This window comes from the organism of the source record quoted next, unplaced genomic scaffold (assembly GCF_019419815.1).
Source record: "Pyrus x bretschneideri cultivar Hongxiangsu unplaced genomic scaffold, Pyrus_bretschneideri_v1 Contig18, whole genome shotgun sequence".
In the NCBI taxonomy this organism is placed as follows: Eukaryota; Viridiplantae; Streptophyta; class Magnoliopsida; order Rosales; family Rosaceae; genus Pyrus; species Pyrus x bretschneideri.
In genome coordinates, this window is record NW_025999479.1 from 3,529,851 (window position 1) to 3,552,208 (window position 22,358).

The 22,358-nt window shown below is 35.7% G+C and overlaps 2 protein-coding genes across 3 annotated transcripts; both read right to left on the reverse strand.

Moving 5' to 3' along the window:
• Positions 1 to 17,135: 17,135 nt before the first annotated feature.
• On the reverse strand, positions 17,136 to 20,252 carry LOC125476166. Its single transcript, XM_048581942.1, has 8 exons — positions 20,105 to 20,252; positions 19,690 to 19,754; positions 19,474 to 19,527; positions 18,923 to 18,964; positions 18,547 to 18,669; positions 17,876 to 18,007; positions 17,395 to 17,559; positions 17,136 to 17,194 (listed from the first exon to the last, which is right to left on the reverse strand). Exons 3-8 carry the CDS (start codon positions 19,474 to 19,476, stop codon positions 17,180 to 17,182), a joined length of 480 nt encoding a protein of 159 aa, XP_048437899.1. The 5' UTR covers positions 19,477 to 19,527; positions 19,690 to 19,754; positions 20,105 to 20,252; the 3' UTR covers positions 17,136 to 17,179.
• Positions 20,253 to 20,468: 216 nt separating this feature from the next.
• Positions 20,469 to 21,478, reverse strand: LOC125476165. Of its 2 annotated transcripts, none has more exons than XR_007257515.1 (4): positions 21,169 to 21,478; positions 20,871 to 20,940; positions 20,603 to 20,780; positions 20,469 to 20,524 (listed from the first exon to the last, which is right to left on the reverse strand). XR_007257515.1 is itself a non-coding variant. In XM_048581941.1 (4 exons), the coding sequence occupies exons 1-4, from the start codon at positions 21,209 to 21,211 to the stop codon at positions 20,513 to 20,515; spliced, it is 312 nt and encodes a 103-aa protein (XP_048437898.1). In that variant the 5' UTR covers positions 21,212 to 21,478; the 3' UTR covers positions 20,469 to 20,512. The 2 variants fall into 2 exon arrangements, 1 of the variants encoding a protein (XP_048437898.1); XM_048581941.1 differs by having other exon boundaries at positions 20,469 to 20,533.
• Between the last annotated feature and the right edge of the window lie 880 nt (positions 21,479 to 22,358).

The following is a 22,358-nucleotide window of genomic DNA, read 5'->3' on the forward strand; positions in this document are numbered from 1 at the left end:
TACAATAAACTTAGTGAACCATTAGGATAGGGACACAAAGGTGAAGTCCTTGCCTAGTTTTCGTCTCGTTAAGTGGTTTAACACTTCAACACTCAATGATTCAAAATCATCATAAGTCCATATAAATGGACTATTTTTGTCAACCAACCATTATGTTCTAAACATAATAACAAACTTTCAAGAGTTGTTCAAGGCAACTCTCATTTCTTCATACAACAATTTGTAAGTGAAGAATCATGGCACATAAAGTGTCCATGCCCTTGTGCTTACTTCTCAAGTTCCTTGTTCGTGTAACAAAGAGACAAGCACTAGAGTTTGCATTGTCCTCTTCATGGTAGACTTATCTAACATGTTCTTCCAATGATACATTATCAATAGGAAGATTGTGAGGATGAGACTACTTAGTTACATCTACAAGCCATTAAAGACAATCTATGGGATTGTAGAACTAAGTCCGGAAATTAAAGCATTCGGCTTTTCTTTGTCAAGTTTTGGATAGTGTTTGCAAATATATTGGTAAACAAATACATAACGAATATAAATTGATTGATTTTAAGCTATTTGATCCGGGTCTTTAAATCAAAATAGCACCACCCACTATTTTTAGCAAATTCCATATCCCTCATCGGGATTCGAGAGTTTTTAGAGGAAACTCTTAGTAGGATATGGGAGGCTCACTATTACCAAGCCCACCTCACGATGATACGATATCGGCTAGCATTAATAATAATGAGAGAGTACGCTTACTCATTTGCATTTCTTGCAAGTACCCATCTTATTTGGCCTCTAGAGAATGTTGCCTCACAATGATATGATATCGGCGCCATTGCACTTAGTTAAGTTATTCCCACAATGCTTAGTTCATGAAGGGGTTCAAGAATAGCCTCACAATGCTTAGTTCACCTCATCATATGCGTATAGACTCCTCCTGAGTGTAAGCATGCACTTTGTACTCCCCCATGATAGGGTGAAGCCGGTGTACAAGTCACAAACGATTGGAGCCTACCACAGTGGAAGGCCACGAAGAGATATTCAAAGCATCTCTCGCTTATCAACTTAATATTGATTTGGTTGAGGATTTTTAGGTCTCATCACATATAAACATACATTTTAATCCAATTAAAACATTTTGGTCCTATTACAACTATTGGTCCATATGATTGATTTAGTAGTATATAATACTCCCACTATGCTTTTAAAACGGTTTTTAAAGCAAGACTATATGGTACTACTAACATAAGATTTGCATTCATTGATGGACTATATAGTTGCCTTAGGGCCTTAGGATGACTATGAACCTTTGATTCGATTCAACACGAGCCTAGTGTTGAATCTCGGTCTAGGGATGGTGATTGATTTTAGTTACGCGTTTAATCACATTAAGGCGTGTTGTCTTATTGGGCGTTGGACCCAACTACTCCAATTTCATGCATATCGAATAAAACAAGAAAGGAGTACTTCAAAGTAAATAAGAGCTTATGCTCTTTTACAACAATTGATCAAATCAAATTACTTTAAAGTAAAGAAGAGCTTATGCTCTTTTACAACAATTGATCATATCAAATTACAACCAAAATTTAATCTACACATTCCCATGGTTCAAACAAATTTGAAACGGCCTTTCACATAGCTCAATTATAGTAGGCTTAGGTTCATAATCACCCTTTCTTTAATTAATTAACGCTTTAACTAATTAAACTTGAATGCAACATTTTCATTGGTTTTTGTATCCATAGAATTGATTTAAATGGAGCTAAATGAAATGAAAATCCAATTCTCATTTAAAGAGACAAAACAATTTTGTTCTCTACCTAATTTGGGCCAAAATGCTATGACCTCAACTTTTGGGCCATTTTGCAAAACTTAAACTTTTGGGGTCACTTTGTAAAAACACAAAAGTCCACTACTTCATGTAATTACAACTAGAACCCAAAAATTTCCACAAAAGCTAAAACTTCATTAAAGGAGCAAAACAATTTGTCCTTTTAGTGATTTTGGACCTTTACGTAAAAACGTAAACTTTTGGGTCAAAGTACAAATACACAAAAGTATCAAAACTTTATGTAATTGCATAAAAGCCCCACAAGGACCCTAATTGAGTAGGGTGGCCGGCCATTGAAGCAAAGTATTAAAAAAAAATTTCAAAGTTTTTGTAAGTGGGGTGTGTGAAATGGAATAAATCATTACACACCTACCCACTAAAATTTCTTTAATTTTTCAAAATAAATATCTAATATATTTAAACATAAGAAATATTTCAAAACAAAAACTTTATGAAATAAATCAAAACTTTGAATCAAAACACCAAACCTTTTGTTCTTGGCAAGAACATATCAAGAAAATGAAGAACATCCATGAAAACCCATAAGAGCTCCATGAACATTCTTCACCCAAAAACATACCAAAACCACTCAAACTTAAGGGAAATAACATACAACCATACTAGGGTACATAGGGGTTCCAAAAGTCACTTTAAAACACTTTTAACAAGTCAAACAAGAACCCAAAAATCCACCCGTTGGATTTGGCCGAATTTCCCCAAAAACATGGCACCAAATTTTAGCTCCAAAATTCATGCTCATATGAACTACATCTACAACATTTGAGATGGCAAATTTTCTAACAAAATTTACATTCAAAGAAGCAAGAATAAAGCTTGTAACAATTACAACATTCAAATCACAAACTATGAACTACAAAACCCAAAAGGATTCACCAACTACTAGACTTAGGCTCTGATACCACTTGAAGGAAGATTTGTGAAAAACAAGTTCATTTGAGCAACATCAACAACATGCAATTAACAATAAAAAGGCGGAATCATGTTTATATGCACTCAAAAACAAAACTTAACCCATGAACTTCAAAGCCTAGTAGATAGGTGAACCAAGACTCAACTCAAAACAAAGTGAGTTGAGAAATCAATACCTTTGTAGATTCCTCTTTGCATAAGTAAAGGCTAATCACCCAAAGAGAGGGCCCTCATTCCTTGCATCTTAGATCCATGGATTTGGATGGATGAAAAGGTTTCTCCAAGTTCCCAAAATTGAGAACCTCTAATGATTCATCACCAAGGCATAATGAAGAAGAAATGAGTGACCTTGGAGGAGTTTGATTGCTAGATGATCCCTCCAAGGTGGCCGAAATTTTAGAGAGAAAGGAGAGCTTGTGTTCTCATCCTTTCCCCAAAAATTACCACATGTCAATTTTAGGCTATAAAGTCCTTTATATAGTCCCTTCAAATAAGTGACCTAATGGACCAAAAGCCCTATTCTTCTAACATGGCCGGCCTATAGGGTTTATTGGGCTTTCAAGCCCTTTGTTTATTCAAGTTGTCATACAACTTGAGTTAATGGGCTTGACATTCAAATCCCATTGGGCCTTGCGGCCCAAAACTAACCCGAGGTCTTTAACGAACTTATTCGTTTGATTAATTAACATATTAATTAATCCTAGCCTTAGATAAATAATTAAACCATTTAATTATTCTTACTCATCTCCGTTGTTTCTTCAAACTCTACCTTACTCGGTGAACGATCCATTAGGTTCCTTTTAGCGAGGCAGTGGGCGATTAAAAACTCTTTCTAATCGATTGTGAATTGAAACTTACTTTCAATTCTCCCGTTAGTGATTATACACGTTTAGGGCTTCCACAAACCATGGTTGACGCCTAGCAGCATGTCATGGTTACCTAAGCTAATCAGAAGAGGTGGAGAACCTATTCAGTTTTAGGATTACAAATGCAATACAGTATTTCTCTAATACAATACTCTTGACCACATTGTTTGGTTTGATAGTTTATTCATGTCTACTATCCAATGTGAATCTTGTACTTATATGATTACCTTGAATGTGATCTGGAATGCATTCCAACATCTCATTCATACTCTGGCCAGAGATTCTAAATCATATCATAGAGTATTCTCCCTCAAACAGTTTGAAGGTTAGAGATCCCTTGTTGCGCATTCACTTGCCTCCATGGCTAAGTGGCTTAACCCCGACGATGCCGTGGACACCCTGATAGAGTGACTTTGACATAATCAAAGATCAAGTACCTAACCACAAGACAGCTGTGATGCCTCAGGTCAAAGGACTACTTTGCATTATCCCAACCTTGAGTTCTCATGTGACATGAATATGAGAACTCCTCGTTGATCGTGTTCAGTGAACTCATTCTCTATTGAGCACCTACATGCTTGTCTTGGTGTCATTCACACCAATGACTCGAGACTAGTCACTCTCCCTGAGAGAAGACACAGCACGTACTGATCTTAACGGACTGTCAATGCCCAATTGGCAATCCTATGATCAGGAACGTTTAGGATGTGTCTACGAAAGAATGGTCTCATGAATCTAACTTCTTTAGATCGCATTCTCCCAATCACATATTCCTTGGACTTATCGTTTAAGCATATAACATTTATATGAGACGGCTCAAACAATAATGTTTGCCCTTAATATTAAACTAGATTAGTTTAACATGTGAAATGTCCATAAAGTATCATCATATGATTGGTTTTAGGGCACATTTCCAACACTTTGAACCATAGTGATAGCACATGTTTGCATACATGGTTTTGAATGCTTTGCCCTTATTATTTGAAGTTTAAGACCTTGTGAGCGAGGTTAGGGTGCTTTTGGGCTTTGTTTCCTCCCTTGGATAGGCCTTGGCTCTATTGACCTTGACTGTGTGGCTTCTGGCTATCCCTACCACGCCTATGTTGGCATTTTGTGAGCTTGTTTTTGCTATAGTATGCTTCAGGCACAGTAGTCGCCCTAGTAGGTCAAACTTGATGATTTTTCATCAAAAGGTGATTCTGCTTTTCAACGAGAAGTAAAACAAAGATCAAATCCAAAAACTTCATAAACTTCTAAGCCCTATATTGTTGCTGCATGACAATATTAGTAGTAAAGAAGGTCGAATAGGTCTTCTCCAAGAGATCTTCTTTGGTCAAAGTCTCGTTACACAACTTGAGAAGTGATCGGATTTGGCAAACTTCAGAATTATATTCATTCACAGACTTAAAGTCTTGGAAGTGAAAATTCTACCTGTCATGTCTTGCTCGTGGATCCTCCTCAGCAAGGTACTCGGTTTGTAGTGCATCAGGAATATGTCTTAGGATGAAGATCATGGTAATGGCTTTCTCAACTTTGCCAACCGGATTATCCATCTCATCTTTAATGGCGGGACCTAAATTCTTTGTAGTGAGGTGGATTTTCACATCTTGGATCCATTTGAGGTAGTTTCTTCCAGAGACCTCCGAAGCAGTGATGTCGAGTTTGTTCAAATTCGACATATTCCTATCACAAAATAGATGGACAAGATGCGATTAGTGTAATAGAGAAAAAATCAATCCATTCATATAGAAGTAGAACATTCAAGTTCTAATAAACATGTATTGGTTTAAATTCGCATGAAAAACTTCGGGTTTTCATGGGTGATGTTTTTAAGAAAAAACTTCAAGTTTTCAAATAAGGCATGTTTCTAGAAACTTCAAGTTTCAAAATAATTATGAACTTTAGGTTCATATGTTCCTCCAGACAAACACAAATATATACACAGAAATATGCAACAAGAAAATATGCAAATAGAACTTCAGGTCTATAATTATAATTGAATTAATTATTTAGACTTTGGGCCAAATTTAAAGTGTGGGTGAAAAATTATAAAGCCCAATTTGTCTGAAAAAAAAATTAAACAATTAAGCTCGGGGCCTAAAAACATGGGCCAAAGCCCTCGAGTGGGCTAAGCAAATTTAAGTCGTGGGGCCCAAGCCTAAAATTAGGCTAGAATGGGCTCGGGCCTAGCATGCAGGCTGGCCCAGCATCACAAATTTGATGGGCTATAGGCGTAACTCCAAAAAACAGAGGCCTGTGAAAGGCTTTGATCCATTGTGATGCATACACGGATACACCAGTGCATAGGTTGGGATTCAATGCGACGTGAACATGGGGGAACACTAAGAACTAGCTTAGGCTGGTGTTATGAGGGCTGGGAGTCCAACAGAAGCCTAATTGGCATGTTGGATATGGGTTATGGTAGCAAAAGCAAACAGCAAGCCCAAAAGGGTGTTGTGTAATGCAGGCCCGTGTGTCCGAGGCCTACTAGGGCTCAGGTCGAGAAACCTAAGACAACCTAGTGGCACTAGGTGTTGGATTTGAACCGAAAAAAATTCCGGCATCGCTTTAGGCGACTTTCCTCGAGTGGTTGTGGCACGACAATGCACGGGGGTTTAATTGGGAACCCTAGGTTTGGAAGGAAAATCAAGTTTCAACATTGGGGAGGTCTAAGAAACCTTTGAGGATTCGAAGAATTCGTCGAAAAATTCACCGATTTTCATCGGTTTTTCAGAGAAAAATTCATTGTCATTGACAATGGTTTGGTCCCAAGCACGACTGCAAGTCATGATTTCCTAGGGGAAAATGGTGGTGAGGTCGTGGGTTCGATGCCAAAAATGGCATTGTCTCAGATGGAGCATAGATTCGGCTCCGATGCATCGTAGCCCAATGAGAATCGCTTGAGCTTGGGGGTGCGTCACAGGTCATGGGTTCGAAGAACCCTAAGAGTTTCCGATTTTTTTTCTTTTTTCTTTTTAGATTATAATTCAATAAATATTGACAAATAATTTTAATGAATGAACATATATTTGATGCAATTCATGGAAAATATCAAATTCACATAATTAAACAATTATCGATATAATGTAGAATCTAAAATTCAAAAAATGTAAAGTTGGGTCATGCATTATGGTGAATGTTCATGCTATCAGGGCTGGAAAAATATGGAGATAAAAACTATTGTTTTGGAAGAACCTGATTGCGTGATGATATTTGGATGAACTGGTTTGATGCAGAAAGCTTCCACATCAGATTCCTAAGTACAGTGGTAAGAACGTGCTAATAACGTGTTGCAACCTATATTTAACTGATAAAGGAAGAGGGCCAGTGGCACAAGGAGAGGTTAGAGAGAGATGTGTTTGTAGGATTATGTAGAGGAATGTGTGTGTTATTCCCCTTACGCAATGCCTTTATTTATAATAATAAGAAAGAGAATAAATCATTCTCCTACAAGGAATACAAATCCATACAGGAAAGAATAACTAGAATCAAATCTTATCTAGGATTTATACAATCACACTTAAACTAGAAGTTCACAACACTGACACATATTTTTATTTTTTATTTTATTTTATATTATTATTATGGAAAGGGAATGTAAGGATGATGAAATCAAATGCTCAGAGAATGTCACTTGTCAATAGATAAAGGAGTTGGTTATATGGTTATATTTTTATTTTTTATTTTATTTATTATTATTATTATTATACTATTATTACATATATACTCAATATTTGTGTAAGGTTCATATTGATCAATAAGAAAAGGTTTCCCCTTCTAAAATCTTGAATTCTTTGTCTCTCCCTCTATCGTTTTCTTCCTTCTTATTCAGACCTTCATTGCTGCAATCTTGAGTTCTTAATGTGAATCTACACATGGTATCTCTAACTCTGACTTCTTTCTTCTATGCTATCTTCTACAATCTGGGCTTCTTCAATCAAGAAATTCGATAGAAAATTTATTGTTCTTCTGGTGCTTGACATTGTTTGTTCCAGCATTTTAGTGAAAATGTACTTCATCTATCTAAAGACGGTTATTGCTGGTTAACTTCAAATTGTTCAATCTCATATCACAAGCTTAATGCTGACTATTTCTACATCTGTTACAGTCAAATTTGATGACATAAATTATCTTACTTGGAGTTTTTAAATCAAGCTTTTACTAAAAGGTCATGGTATTCTGGGTTTCGTTGATTGTTCAAGAAAGTGTCCACAATAATTTTCTAACAACTTAGTTGTCGAAGATGTGAAAACTGAAGATTTCTTGGTTTAGAAAATGCATGATTGAGCTCTCATGAAACACTGTCCTCTACTGCAGTTTCTTGTATAATTGGCAGCAATAGCTCTCATGAAATGTGGGTTATTCTTAAGGAAAGATTCTCCACAGTGACAAAAACAAGCATCTTTCAGATGAAAACTGAACTACAAAATATCAAGAAAGACTCATATTTATCATCATACTAGTTACAGAAAATCAAGAATGCAAGAGATCAACTTGTTGCTGCTAGAGTGTCTTTTGATGACGATGATATCATCATCCTAGCACTGAAGTTTACCGATACAGTATAATACTTTTTGGCGTGTATTCAAAGGCCAAGAAAATGGTATTTCTCTAAAAGAATTGTGATCTCAACTTCTTGCAGAAGAAGCCAAACTTCTGATTCTTCCTTGTTGTTTGGTACTACTATGGTTGCAAGTAGTTCATTAGTAAAAGTAAAAGCTTCTTGATTTAGATTCCAAGAAGTTTTATTCTTCTGGACAAGAAAATAATCAAGGTGTTAGATCAAGTTCTCAGGGACTTCATTCAAGGAATGGCTCTAACTATGGCTACAACTATGTATTAAATTCTTAGGGATGTAATAATTTCAATGGTGGTTTTTTCAACTCTGGCAGGTACAAAGGTTTAAATTTTAAGGGGCAAAGAGAAAGGCATATTTCAATACAATTCTGCTCTAAGATTCAATCAGCAGGTCTAAATGCAAAGACTAGGACATATATCAAATGCAATCACTTCTGCAATTCTTCATCAAACTCAAGTTTCAACATTACTAGATAATTGTCCTACTATATGTCCATCATGTTTAGAAGGGAAATTTACAAAACTCTCTTTCTCATATCCTACAATTAAATTTGTGCATCATTTAGAGGTTATACACAATGATATATGGAGACCGGCCTCTTTGTTGTCATTAGAAGACTTTATGTAATATGTGAGTTTTATTGATGAATGTATTTGATATATATGGGATTTTTAATTGAATAATAAATCAAAAGGGTTGTAATCTTGTCAAATTCTATGCCTTTCTCAATACTCAATTTTCTGCAAGAATTAAAATGTTTCAAGGTTATGGTGGTGGTAAATACATTAGTAAAAAATTTCAAATCTTTTTTTACTGAAAGATGGTGTTTTTTTATGAAAATCTAGTCCATATACTCTAGAGCAAAATGGATCGGTAGAAAGAAACTACAGACACATTGTTGAGCCTCCTATCTTATTACTGCAAACTGCAAGTCTTCCACCAAAGTGTTGGTTTCATGCCTGTGCTAATGCAACATGTTTGATTCGTAGAATACCTTACGCTACATTAAAAATGAAATCTCCTTTTATGTTGTTAAATGGCCAAGTTCCTAGTATTAATCATATGAGAGTGTTTGGATGTGCATGCTTTCCTTTACTAAAACGTTATGCAACATCTAATTTTCAACTAAAAACCATAACTTGTACTTTTTTGGGGTATGTAGGGCATTTTAAATGTTTTGCATACTTTGATCCTGTTACCAACAAAACTTGTATTAGAAGACATGTGCTTTTTCATGAAACAAGTTTTCGACACTATAAAAGATTTGTTTCTGTAGAATTCAAATCATCACTATCAGTTCATAATTCACTACCTTTACCTGTTATACAATTACCATCCATTTCATTGCATAATCAGGTATTATTACCTTTATTATTATCACATTCATTTGCATCTAGAGCTTTAGAGTCCTTGAATGCACATTCATTTAGAGCCTCAGAATTCTTGAATACAGATTCATCGAGAGCCTCAGAGTTTATTAACACACATTCATCTGATACAGCAAAAAAATATGTCAACATTAAATCCATGAACTCCAAACCCATTTCCAATTTGCCTAACAGTCTCCAATCCCCATGAATCCTAATTTTCAACATAAACAACTTATTGTTATTATTCCATTATCTATGAATATCCATCCAATGCAGACAAGGTCCAAAAGTGGAATTGTTAAAGTGAAACTCTGCTACTGTTACTTCACATTCATCTCTAGTAGAGCCTAAAAGTTTCAAAGCAACATCCAAAGTGCCAGAATGGCAATCTGCAATGAAAGATGAAATTGATGCTTTCATTCTTAATAAACATGGTCTTTGGTTCCTTTTCCACTAGACAAGAACCTTGTGGAGGTGTAAATGGGTATATAGAATTAAAAATAATGTTGATGGTTCTATAACTATGTATAAGGCTAAGCTAGGATGTAGTTAAGAAGAAGAGATATACTATGGTGAAACTTTCAGTCTAGTGGTTAAACCAAGAACAATAAGGATAATTCTTGCTCTGATAGCTCAGTTCAAATCGTCCTTTAGGAAACTAGATGTGAAAAATGCATTCTTGCATGGTGTTTGAGTCATCCATCTCTTTTTTTTTTTTTTGGTTTTTTTTTTTTTATTTTTTTTTTATTTTTCGCAAACTTCAATAGTCACTATATGGTTCAACAAAGCTCCTAGAGCTTGGAATGATAGATTTACAAGTTTCTTACCTGGTTTAGGCTTCAAAGCATCGCAAGCATATCTATCTTTGTTTGTTAAGCACTTTTCATCAAGTAGAATGGTGTTGTTGTTATATGTGGATGATGTGATCTTAACTAGTAGCAATTCTCAGTTGATTTCAGAAGTTATCAAGGATCTCACCACAGAGTTTGATATGAATGATTTAGGCACATTGCGTTATTTTCTGGGTTTGCAAATCAATTATAATTTTGAAGGCCTGTATGTGTCCCAGTCCAAGTAAAAGATTTAATTGATATAGTTGATTTACAGGATTGTAAACCATGTGCTACACCATGTTTACCCTATCACAGGTTGCAAAAAGATGATGGTAACCCATACCATAGTCATGAACAATATATGAGTATTGTTGGGGCACTACAATATCTTACCTTCACAAGGCCTAACATAGCTTTTCTTGTCAATCAAGTTTATCAGTTTATGCATAATCCAATTGAATCTCATGTTATTGTAATAAAAACAATACTAAGGTATCTTCAAGGTACTTCAAAATTTGAAATTCTGTTTAAACAGGGACTTTTATACTTGCAATCATACAATGGTATTGATGGGGCTAGTAATCCTAATGACAGAAGATCAACTTTAGGGTCTACAATTTTTCTTAGTTCTAATCCAATTTCTTGGGTTTCAAAAAGACGGCATATTGTGTCCAAATCCTCCACAGAAGCTAATTATAGAGCACTTGCAATCACTGGGGTAGAAATTTCTTGGATTATAGTGGTTTTGTGATTTACATGTTCCTATCTTAATGCCTCCTATGGTCTACACATCTCAACTATAGCCTTGTCAGAGTTGGTTACATGAGTTTGTTAAAGTGAGAATCTTAGAGAATAAGTAACAATCTTTTGTAATAAGGATCTTATCCTATAAGAGAATCTATGTAATAACTACTTTTATACTCAATAATGTGTGTAAGATTCACATGTATCAATAAGAAAAGTTTTCCCTCTAAAATCTTGAATTCTTTGTTTCTCTCTTTCTCTGTCTTCTTCTTCTTTCTTATTCAAACCTTCAATTCTGCAATCTTGAGTTCATAATGTGAATCTTCACAAGAGAGAGTTCGAAACAATTACAATAATTTAGGGAAAGGGGGAGTATTGAACTCGGGACGCGTGGGTAAAAACCTAACTCCTTATCTACTAGAATAGTGGACCACATGCTTGACTGACACATTATCGCCTTATAACAATGAAATTCTGACTATAAGAATGAAAGGGCTAATGATTTCTCGTCTGGACTCAAATTTGTAAATATGATCTATGATTGCTGATCCAAAAATTGAACGATTTATTTTATAAGAACAAGTATTATGGAGTGAGACCAAACACGTGGTAAACTATGTATTAAGTTCTTAAATAGTTAGCGCTTTAGGGCTCTTAATAAATGAAGAAAAAAAATCACACATGTTAGAAATTTAGAATTGGGTCAGTGGGATAAAACAAGGGAATTTTAACGAAAAGCCCGCGATATTGTTCACTTTAACGAAAAACCACATTTTTACATTAAAAAGTCAATCCTAATACTATTCACTTTACCCTTTATTTTTTTCCTTATCATTAAAACTCCAAGTTTTCAAATCTTTTTCATTAGTTTTCCTATAAAACAATGGGAGATTAAAGCCCCATTGTACAAGAGACTGGGAGCGAATGACAGATTAAAGCCCACTGGGGCTGAGTTAATGGTTGGACTGGACCATAAGGTCAAATTAATTGATTATCGATGTGTTGTTTGGCTCTTTCGAAATGGTTTATGATGGTTTTGCAGGATTATGTTGTTAAAACATAGCACTAGGAACATGTGTGTAATCAGCCATGCGTAACGGATTTAATGCTCATGAAGAAAAGTTTTGTTAATTGTGTGGTTGTTAGTAAGTAAAACATGAAATATTTTATGGTACCTTGAAGTATTTGATATTTTCGATATTTTAGACTTTTTTATTATTAGTTGGTTGAAAACACAAAAGTAAATTTCTAACAATTAAAAAGTTTAAAATATCCTATACTCTACAACACCATACAGTTTTTGGTAGAATCAAGCTATATTGTAAGTTTAAAATATCATGTTTAAGGCGAAAACATTCGGCCTATGGTTATTATTGCAAAATTCAATATGGACTTACGGAATTGTACGTCCACCAGCCCTATTGGAACTATAATGCCACATATCAAATAAAGCCTAATAGGGGTTACAATTGATCTCTATTGTTTTCTCCAGTAGTTGTGATTTTGATCGGTTTTTCTTTTTTCCGACCAAATGATAGATTTTGTTATATTAGATGTTAGATTAGTCACCGACGGGGTTCGAACCCACGCTATCATGCAAAGACTCGACTCTTTTCCACTACTGTGGTAAAGGGCCACTTCCAATTCCCTTTAATACATTTCAGACTTGCGTTGGTTTTTATTACGAATGTGACGATTGGATTGGTCATTGACAATATTATTTACCATATTTGGTGCTAATTTTGCTCTCCGTATTGATGTCATTTGTAATTGGGACGGAACACTTGCCTATTTTTATGTTCTATTAGTTAAGCAAAACAATATTATCTCACTTTTTAGATACAAAATACACACTAGATTCAGCTAGCTGCTTTAACTACCATCAAGTACAAGATGAAATTAATAATAAAACTAAATTTTATCCACAAACCCATACCCAATAACCAAACCCTTATCATCACACAATTTTTGCCCTATATTCTATTATGGCTAAAAACTAGCTCTGTTCAATAGGTGGATTGTAATTTCGAAGCTTTGGATCCTCCAACTAAGGTAGGTTTTATGCAAGTATGTTTTCTTGCCATACGTTAAAAGTGTATTGCCTGCAAAAATGGTCTTTGTTAGCCCAAGTCTGTGTGCAAAACAAAAGAAAGAAAAAGAAAAGGGATTTTATGCCCTAGCTTTTGCCGTGAGAAAGACAGAGAGTCGTAAAAGAAAAAGGGTCTTTGATTGGTGGGATTTATGCTGAAATTCAGGTTACAACCATGCGATTCTCCATATAGTGTAGCACTAGCAATCTCCAAGCTTTCATAATCGGCAGTCCTAGCTTTTATGTAGTACTTTACATAAGCACTTTTCACTTTGATTTTTGTTGGGATCAAATAACTCATCCAACATATTGAAGAAGGTATTGCACAGCTCTGAAGAAGTTTGGTCGGTTAGTATTGCCACAAAACAACCAAGCTCTTAGAGCGCATGGAAAATTTCTCTGCATTTTTAGGAGCCAAGAACTTGTCCCGGGCTTGAAGCAGTCATTGTTGAAACTAAATTCACGCACCATCGCGGACAGAGGAGGTTTTCAAGTCCGGCTACTTATAAGAGAGGAAATAACCGAAGTCAGACCTCGGGTACCAATGGGGTATCGGCTAAAGGCTCTTGTGGGACCATAATTTTCCAAGGTCGGAATAAAGCTGATCCGAATATAGTTACCTCAAAAGTCCAGTCATAGACTCACCAACTTCGTGCAGAGCTGTATCAAAAGGAGCAGCGGTGCCACCATCACCCTGTTCCAGGGTAACAGGTGGAGTCGCTGGATAACCATGCTTGTACTGCAAGACACATGTTTTGATTCGGATATGGAATCAGATACTTCAAGTCTTGGAGTTCCTACAATCTAGGAATTAGCATGGGCCACAAGTAATCACAACTCCTAAGAGGGTGCAATATATACTTCTAAATATCCTCTAAGATTCTCCTAGCTTAAAACGAGGATTCTATTAAAAAAATGGCTCTCTCCCACAATATAAATACGCCCATTTAGAGTTTATCTTTGGTAATGCAATCTAAACACTTGAATTCGCTTACTCACTACTTGAGTCTAAAATCATTCACTAACTTGGCCGTCGAAGAGCCTTTGGCCGGCACACACATTCTTTGGTCTTGGGTTTGTTCACATTTGTTTACTATTTTGCAAATTGCTCGAGTTTGTGCACAACCACTACTCACAGCGGTGCGCGAATTTAGTTCCAACAATTGGTGCTTTCATTGAGAGTGGACTCTTATTCCTCTCAGCCAAATCACTTTGCTAACTTACATGTCTGAGAGTTCGATTAACAATATTGGTTTTGCCATCCTCCAAGGCAATATCCACTAAGAATATGATGGAGTCATTGCAATAGACAAGATGTGGAAAGACGTCATGGAAATCTGTCTGTCTCTGAAAAGTGTTCGGCAAAGCCCGTTGGTAACAAAATCTACTAGACTTGTCGACATGAAGGCACATGTCAAAGATCTAAAGGAAACTATTTCCCAATTCAAAGAATTGGCTACCCGAATAACAGAAGTAATTGATCTGACTTCTGAAGAATCGCCTCAACATCCTAACCCTAAATAGCATCGTAAGAAATCTAGAAGGCTTCTGGGTCTCACCATGTCCAGTCTCAAAGGGAATGAATGTTTTATGGAGTGAATTACATATGGTAAGTAAGAATACCTGGGAAACACTTGGAAAGAAAGATGGGCGGCTTGTAAGAAACCAAGAACGGTGGCCTCCATTAACAAACCACTAGCCATAGATTCCAATATCCTACCATTCTCATATTGGGATTTGGAAGATGTCCACTCGCCCCATGATGATGCCTTTGTTGTCGAAATACAAATCCCTAACGCCCTAGTAAGCCGCATCCTGGTTGAAAACGGCTCAAAAGTTAGTGCACTCTTCAAGGATACTGCTGAAAAGATGGAGATTGTTGACATCGTTAACAAAGGAAAAATGACCCTTTCATGTGATGGATTCTTTAACTCCCACAACACCATCATCTGTTGAAATTGGTTGTATAAGATGAAGACTGTTCCATCTAGCACAGTTACTTCGCTACCTTACTCCGAGCAGAGTAAGGGAATGGCACACTGTTATGCTATTGTTGAGAGTATGAACATGATCCATAATGGAGAACGAAGCTCAAGTGTCTTCATGAACTAATCAACATAGCAACCATAGTCCAAGGGTCAGCAAATGAGCTACAAAGAATTCAACTTAGATCTTGACCCCTAAGACAACAGCACGTCGGAGTTAATGGCAGACGAAGATGCACTGTATATCAGCCTCGACCTGACAAATCAGAGTGAAAAATGAGGAATGGTTTGAAGCTAACTGATAGAGAGAAAAAATTGTTCACCAACTTACTGCGGGCTAACAAAGACATGTTTGCATGGTCAGTAAAAGACATGCCAAGAATCAATCCCTCTGTGATCTGCCACCACTTTCACCTAGACCCAATTGCTAGACCAATTACCTAGCACAAACGCAACCACAGAGCTAAATGAAGAAAATTATAGGAGCAGAGATCGACAAACTCAAATATGCTTTGTTCATCTCGAAGTACACCATCCAGACTGGCTAGCAAATGTGGTGTTGGTCCAAAAGAAGAATGAAAAGTGAAGGGTAAGTGTAGACTTTACAAATTTGAATAAAGCTTGCCCAAATGAACCATACCCATTCCCACAGATCAACTTACTGGTAGATTCAATGGTAGTTTAGGAAGAGCTGGTGAGCTTCATGGACACTTACTTCGAATACAACTAGATAAAAATGCATGAGCCAGACATGGAGGCAACATCCTTCCTCATTGACCCAAGGACAATTGCTTCAAGGTTATACCTTTTGGACTTAATGCAGTGGCAATAAACCAACGACTTGCCAACCGAATCTTTAAGGAAAATATCAAGGGCATGATGGAATTTTACTTGGACGACATGGTTGTCAAAAGCACAGAGAAGAAGGATCACATAGTACACCTCCAAGAGTCGTTTGGTCTACTCCAGAAGTACAAAATGAAGCTAAACTTGGAAAAGTGCACATTCGGAGTAGCATCGGGCCAGTTCTTAAGATGTCTGGTTATCAAGTATGGAATTGAGGCTAACCCAAATCAAATAAAAGCCATTATGGAGTAAAGTCGCCCAGAATTATGAAGGAAATACCAAGCCTGACAAGACGAGTGGCAGCCCTCAACAAATTCCTTTCGCAATCCACAGACAAGTGCAAGCCGTTCTTTATGCCGATAAAGAAAAACAAGCGCTTGCTTTGGACCGACGAATGTGAAAAAGACTTCCCAAGGCTCAAGGAATGCCTCTCTAAACCCTTATTGATGTCCAAACCAATCAATCGAGAGGACTTGGAAGGGACAAAAAGAACATCTTGTTCTTTCATCAACAATTGTTCATCACTAGTGGACCTCTCAGTAGGGTTCGAACCCAAATGAAATTCTAACCATCTATTAGATGTAAAAGAACGAATGAATCTTGTAGGAATTCCTAAAAGCAGTGTGTCTACTGATTTCACTATAACGGCTTATTCGAAGTCATAATAACCTATTTTTAGTCACTTGTCGAGCATGAAGGAGTTAATTCAATCCAATATTTTTTTAAGAAACCATTCAAATTGATGAACAAAAACTCGTTTAAAAATTAGGGATAAAACGTTTTCGTTAATGATAATAATATTGATTTTTCTTATTATTGTCTTTTTATTTAGTATTTTAGGATGATAATTTTATTTAACTAAACTAATAATGTAATTTTTCGTAGGCTATTACTTTATGCTCTCTTAAAATTAATATGTAAAAATAATATATAAGTGTAAGTGCAAAGTGAGGTCATATTAGTTCAATAAAATATTCCTTTTAAAAATTAGATAGTTTTTGAAGGTGGAATCATCGACCACCGTGTCTTTGGAACTTGGGAGTGTCGCTCAAAACTAGTAAGCAACTAGAATTTGCACCCGCGCGTTGCTGCGGGATTGAAAATTATATGAAAGACTATGCACCTGCAATCTTTATAAACAATGTTCGAGTCAAAAACTGAGTTACCAATGCAAATGCAATTTATACACAACCTCATCATGAATGAAACAAATTTAAACATCTAAAGAGAATTCTATTTCTTCAAAACAGAAAGGGGAAAATAATTGTTTACTTAAAAAGTTAGAGTTACGATAAGTGCATCAATTACAAATGCAATATTGAGGGAATACCTGCCAAATAAAGCTTACTACATTCTTAGACTTTTCATGTGCTACATGCAACGAACGTAAAGCTTGGATACCAGACTTGCTCCCAGTTTGAGTTGTATCCAAAGAAGGGATAACTGACATTATTTTGCAATAAATTGCAGAAAGTGCCTTGTACAGCTCTCCATGCTGCAGAAGAAAACAAAGACAGTAGTCAACTAATGACGTACGATGATAAAACCATAAGGCAAATCAAAAGGTGACAGTAATAATTAAAAAAAAAAAATGCATGACAACTTCGAAATTGAGTTTTGGAGAGAGAGAGAGAGAAAAAGAGCAGAGAGAGGTTGTAAGCAAAGACCAAATATATAAGACTTTTCATTTACATGCATCCCAAATTAGGGTTCCAAAATCACAATAATTCTGGAAATTCAGGTTCCAACATCCCAGAAATAATTAAACAAAAAAGAAAAATTAAGAGAAGAGAGGGAGGAATAATGCATACCAAGGAAGAGAAAAAGCTGGAATGGATCGAGATGTTTGGGGACTGAAGTGAATTGGTATCTGGGTCTGTTTTGTTTTTTCTTGAAGTTATAGTAATTTGTATGCACCATCCATTTGTATTTATAGTAATTACCTGCACAAATCTCAATCACCTTACAATCTATCACTACACACATATAGTTCATACAAAATTGCAGGAATAAATTAAACTAACAAATTAAAAGAAAGGGACAAATAATGCATACCAAGGAAAAGGAAAAGCTGGAACCGACCCTGCCATGGTATATAGGCATCTCAATTTTCAATACCAATTACCCTTCTCAAATCTAAACATCTCTCTCTAGTCCTCCCTCCCATACCAAAGTCCTCTCACCACCGCATCACATAGTAACACAAAATCGAGTTATTCATGATTACTCAAATCCCAAGTTGGGTGAGTGACTATAAATTCTCAAGGCATCTAGTGACCAAGAGAATGCCGCTCGGTCTTACCTTCAAAAATAGCCATGTTAGGTTATTGTAAAAATTATGATCCACTTTTATCATATTTATTAAACTCTAAATAAAAGATTATGAACCATTGTGTTATTTACATGTACCAACATGCAGGAAAAACATAGGGTTTCATATTCCAAGAGAAAAATAAGTTAAGGAAAAACCTCAACACCTAACCTTATTATAATGGTGGCTGCTGAGTACAGCATCTGATCGTCTCAAGGACCTCTTTGAAACCGCCGTGGAAACATGTGATTGGGAATCTAGATGACAGCCTAGAACAACATTGTATTTCAAAGCCTGATATTCATAAAAACCTGTGTCAGCTTTAAAAAATCTAACTATTTTCTGAATCACCAGATACAATTCTTTAAAATCAGTTTCCTGGAAACAAAGATCATTCAAATGTCACTATTATTAAACCTATTAGCAGGAACAAAGATTCTTAAACTTCCTATCTCCATATATGAATTTAAGGAGGAGAGAAAAACAGAGTTATGCAAGTATAGAGGTGCAGTGCAGTTGATTTTAAGTTGTCAATGGGAGAAAATACCTGGAGTTGGAGATAAACTTGGTGAAAGTAGAAATCTTCAAGCTGCAAACAAATTGATCCTGGTTTTTGTCACAGAATGTCCTTTTATCAGAGAAAATTATAGCAAAACTTTTAAAACTAAACAAAATTGTGTGAAATGATTAGGAAGGCAGAATTTTTCCAGACTATGCAGAGAAATAAAATTTAAATTAAAAAAAAATGTGAGTTCAAATAGAACTATATAGAGGTACACTGAGCAGAAAATCTTATTTAATGATAGTCTTTTAATTTATCATAGGTTTTTTTGTTACCAAAATTTACCAATTCAAATTAAATTCACCAAAAAAGCATAAATGTTTTTTCGTTAACTTGTACATACATTTGTGAATAATTAAAGAAAAACTGCAGTTTAAAAATCTCACTTCTTCAACAGAATTTTGTAGGTGGATATAAGTATTTTGATTTTGTAGAAGCAAGTTGGATAATGTGTAAACATACATAGATTACAATGCTGAGAAAATAAGTCTTTATCTTTTATAGTAATAAACTATAATTTTAAGAAATTTAATTACCATTTCATTCGAGAGTAAAGTTTGAACGCCTTGAAATTTGTGGAAGCTCAAAACCTGCAATATGAATAGTGACAAAAAGGGCTCAATTGTTGAGAAGCATTTGTAAAGAGGAACTCAACATTGGACCTCTAGCAATCACATAACTTTGCACAAAACACTCAGGTAACTTAACCAGGATTACACAAAAGAGACAAAAACAGAAGAATAATTCCATACCTCTGAATCTCATATGGGAGACCAGTAGATTCAAATGAATTGAATGGTGGAGGCACATTAGCACCCTAGCAAAAGATATAAATCAGATCACTCTGAGCAGATAAAAAATTGATATCAGACATCCAGAGAACAGATCATCATTCAGGACAAAGTTGAGTTTGAAGTTCTTTGAACACCATTCGGAACAAATTCCCATGTTACCTTCATTTAGGACAAAAAATTTACAAAATTAAAGTTGGGTTTTTCATATTCTCTATTGGGTATTGAAAGTCGTTGGGAAAGATTGGAAACAACCAAACCAACATCCAATTTAGCACACACCTAAGAAAAACAGAAGCAAGAAACAAAACAATGAAAGATCATAAAAGGTTCAACAATAATAAACAAAATTACAGTTGGATTTAAAGATGCATACTCAAGCAGCTCCTTAGTGCTTTCAAATATGGCCAGGTCTTCTTCCTTGAGATTCAAGGATACTTCTATGCCATCTCCATCTCGTGTATCCATTAACACAATTAGATTCTTGAACTCCGTACCTGAAGTCACCCATGGTGGCTTTCCCCATCCAAAATCAGCTTCATAGAAAGGAAACCTGCATCAATTGCTGCAGCTAGTTTCTACATCACTCCTTACCATGAGATTCCAATAATCCTTGAAAAATTCCCATACATCGTCCCCACCAATACCAATACCATATTTTATTTTAAATTCCCTTAAATATTCTAACACATTGATATGTACAAATTTTCACAGAATTAATGTAAAAATTACCTTTTTTCGGAGACCACAACCTCAAAAACCGCTACTTAACCCAGAAATTTAATCACAAAAAATTCTGCAAAACCTAAAAAAATTTACTAAACTGACATAAAACCAAACCCAGAAATATAAGGGTACAATTCTACAAACCCACCAATTTAATGAAGAATTCTCCAAAACCCAGAACCCTCTGCCAAATGAAATGGTCAAAGCATGGAAAGTAGACTCGAGAAATCCAATCGTTAAAAGCCATCAGAGGAAAGGTTGAAATATAGCTATAAAAACAGGTCCAACCAAGTAAAGTAATCCACTTGGTTATTAAACGTAAAATTCTACAAAATCACTAAAAACTTGTTAAAATTCAACTATATTAAATCACAAATTTGAAGCTGATTTTGACATGCAATAGGTCTAAAAGGTACCTGAGGTGATAAGGTATGGTTTGACATCTTCTTCTTTCTTCACCTCTTTCTAAGTTGCTCTTTGCATAAACTACAGTAATTAAAAAAACTAACCCAATTACGTTGTATTAATCTGTAAATACAATTAAAGGTCCACCAGAAAATTATATAACTCAAAATTAAACAACACCAAGATGAATTTAAGCAAAACCTAGATCAGATTCTAAAAGGGTTTATCAAAAATAATAATTTAATCAGAAATTAACACTAAAAATAAATAAAAAACCAAAAAAATTGCAATTTTATCGTTTCTTTTCACCTTTTAAGTTCCTGAGAGTGCTGGAAAGCTCTCGCTTTGCCATATTAGCTTTATGGGCTTCTACTCTGGAATCTAAGTGAGAACTGAAGGCCCTGCGGGAGCAGAAGAGAAAGCAACCTCTAGCAACAGAGAAAGCAGTGAAGGTTTTTTTAGCAAGAAAGTGTGGTTGGTAATTTGTGAGACAAAGATCGCACGGTGGAAGAGGGAGAGAAGGTAGCCTTGGAGAGCGAAAGGAATCGAGGTTCAAGAGCGACAGAAGAAGGGAATTGTGAGAGAGAAAAGTGGAACGGAGGGAAAAGTAGAGAAGAAAGGTCGAGAAGTAGTCAATGTGGAGCGATGAGCGACGCGTGGACAAACGGCATAATGGAGAAGAAACAGAGGGCATTTATGCCATTGAAAATGACAGAAGCTGAGGAGTGATCGACAGGTGGAGATGAAAGGCAAAGTCGTCTTTTTACTGTTAAAAAAAAGAAAAAAATGGGCAGATAACAAATGAATTGGAGGGCATTTTCGTCCGCTTACTGTTAATGAACAGTAATTTTATGTTGTTGAGTATTAGTATATACACACACATGTATGTATATTTCTCTGCCACTTTGCATTTATTATCCCTTTTTCGAGGAATGGGCCTTCGTTGCTACCACCAGACAACGGCAATGGCAATGGCATCCCCCTTTTCCTCTTGCCTCTTTCTCAAATGGAAAAGAAACAGTGAGAGAGAAATAAAATCATAACATGCATAGAAAAGAAAACCCTCTTTCAGAAAGAGCTGCAACAGTCGGTGAGGGAGTTCTTGAGAAAAACAATTATATATATATAATAAACAGAACAATCAACAATTGTTTTACCCCGTGGATAAATACATTGGTTTTTGGACAAAAAAATAATAAACAAATAGACTGCAGGACAAAACAAATGATTATAGTTGTCAGGCATAGTTTGTGGCGCCAAAAAGGGAAAAAATTATAAAAATATTGTTTGGGTTTTTAAAAGCAAAGAACAGCAGATGATGGAGAATGGCACCAGAAAGCGGAAAGGGCAAAATGGCCAACTCACTGCACAATTTCAGAAAAGGACAAAAAATTGCTCAGCAGGCAAGGGACAAAACCGGGTGGGCACTGTTAATGAACAGTGATCAGCAACTGGGTTTTAGTATATATAATATCTTCCTACATTATTGCCTTCAAATT

What these genes read in the sequence shown, in the direction of transcription:
- LOC125476166 (XM_048581942.1), bottom strand. An exon ending in AAGTTTATCTCCAACTCCAG is followed by an intron (nt 18,670 to 18,922) that starts GTATTTTCTCCC and finishes TATGAATATCAG; the next exon opens with GCTTTGAAATACAATGTTGT. An exon ending in CCAGCTTTTTCTCTTCCTTG is followed by an intron (nt 17,560 to 17,875) that starts GTATGCATTATT and finishes TTTCTTCTGCAG; the next exon opens with CATGGAGAGCTGTACAAGGC.
- LOC125476165 (XM_048581941.1), bottom strand. Translation starts at nt 21,211, where the DNA reads ATGGCAAAGCGAGAGCTTTCCAGCACTCTCAGGAACTTAAAAG. An exon ending in CACTCTCAGGAACTTAAAAG is followed by an intron (nt 20,941 to 21,168) that starts GTGAAAAGAAAC and finishes TAATTACTGTAG; the next exon opens with TTTATGCAAAGAGCAACTTA. An exon ending in ACCATACCTTATCACCTCAG is followed by an intron (nt 20,781 to 20,870) that starts GTACCTTTTAGA and finishes GTGATTTTGTAG; the next exon opens with AATTTTACGTTTAATAACCA.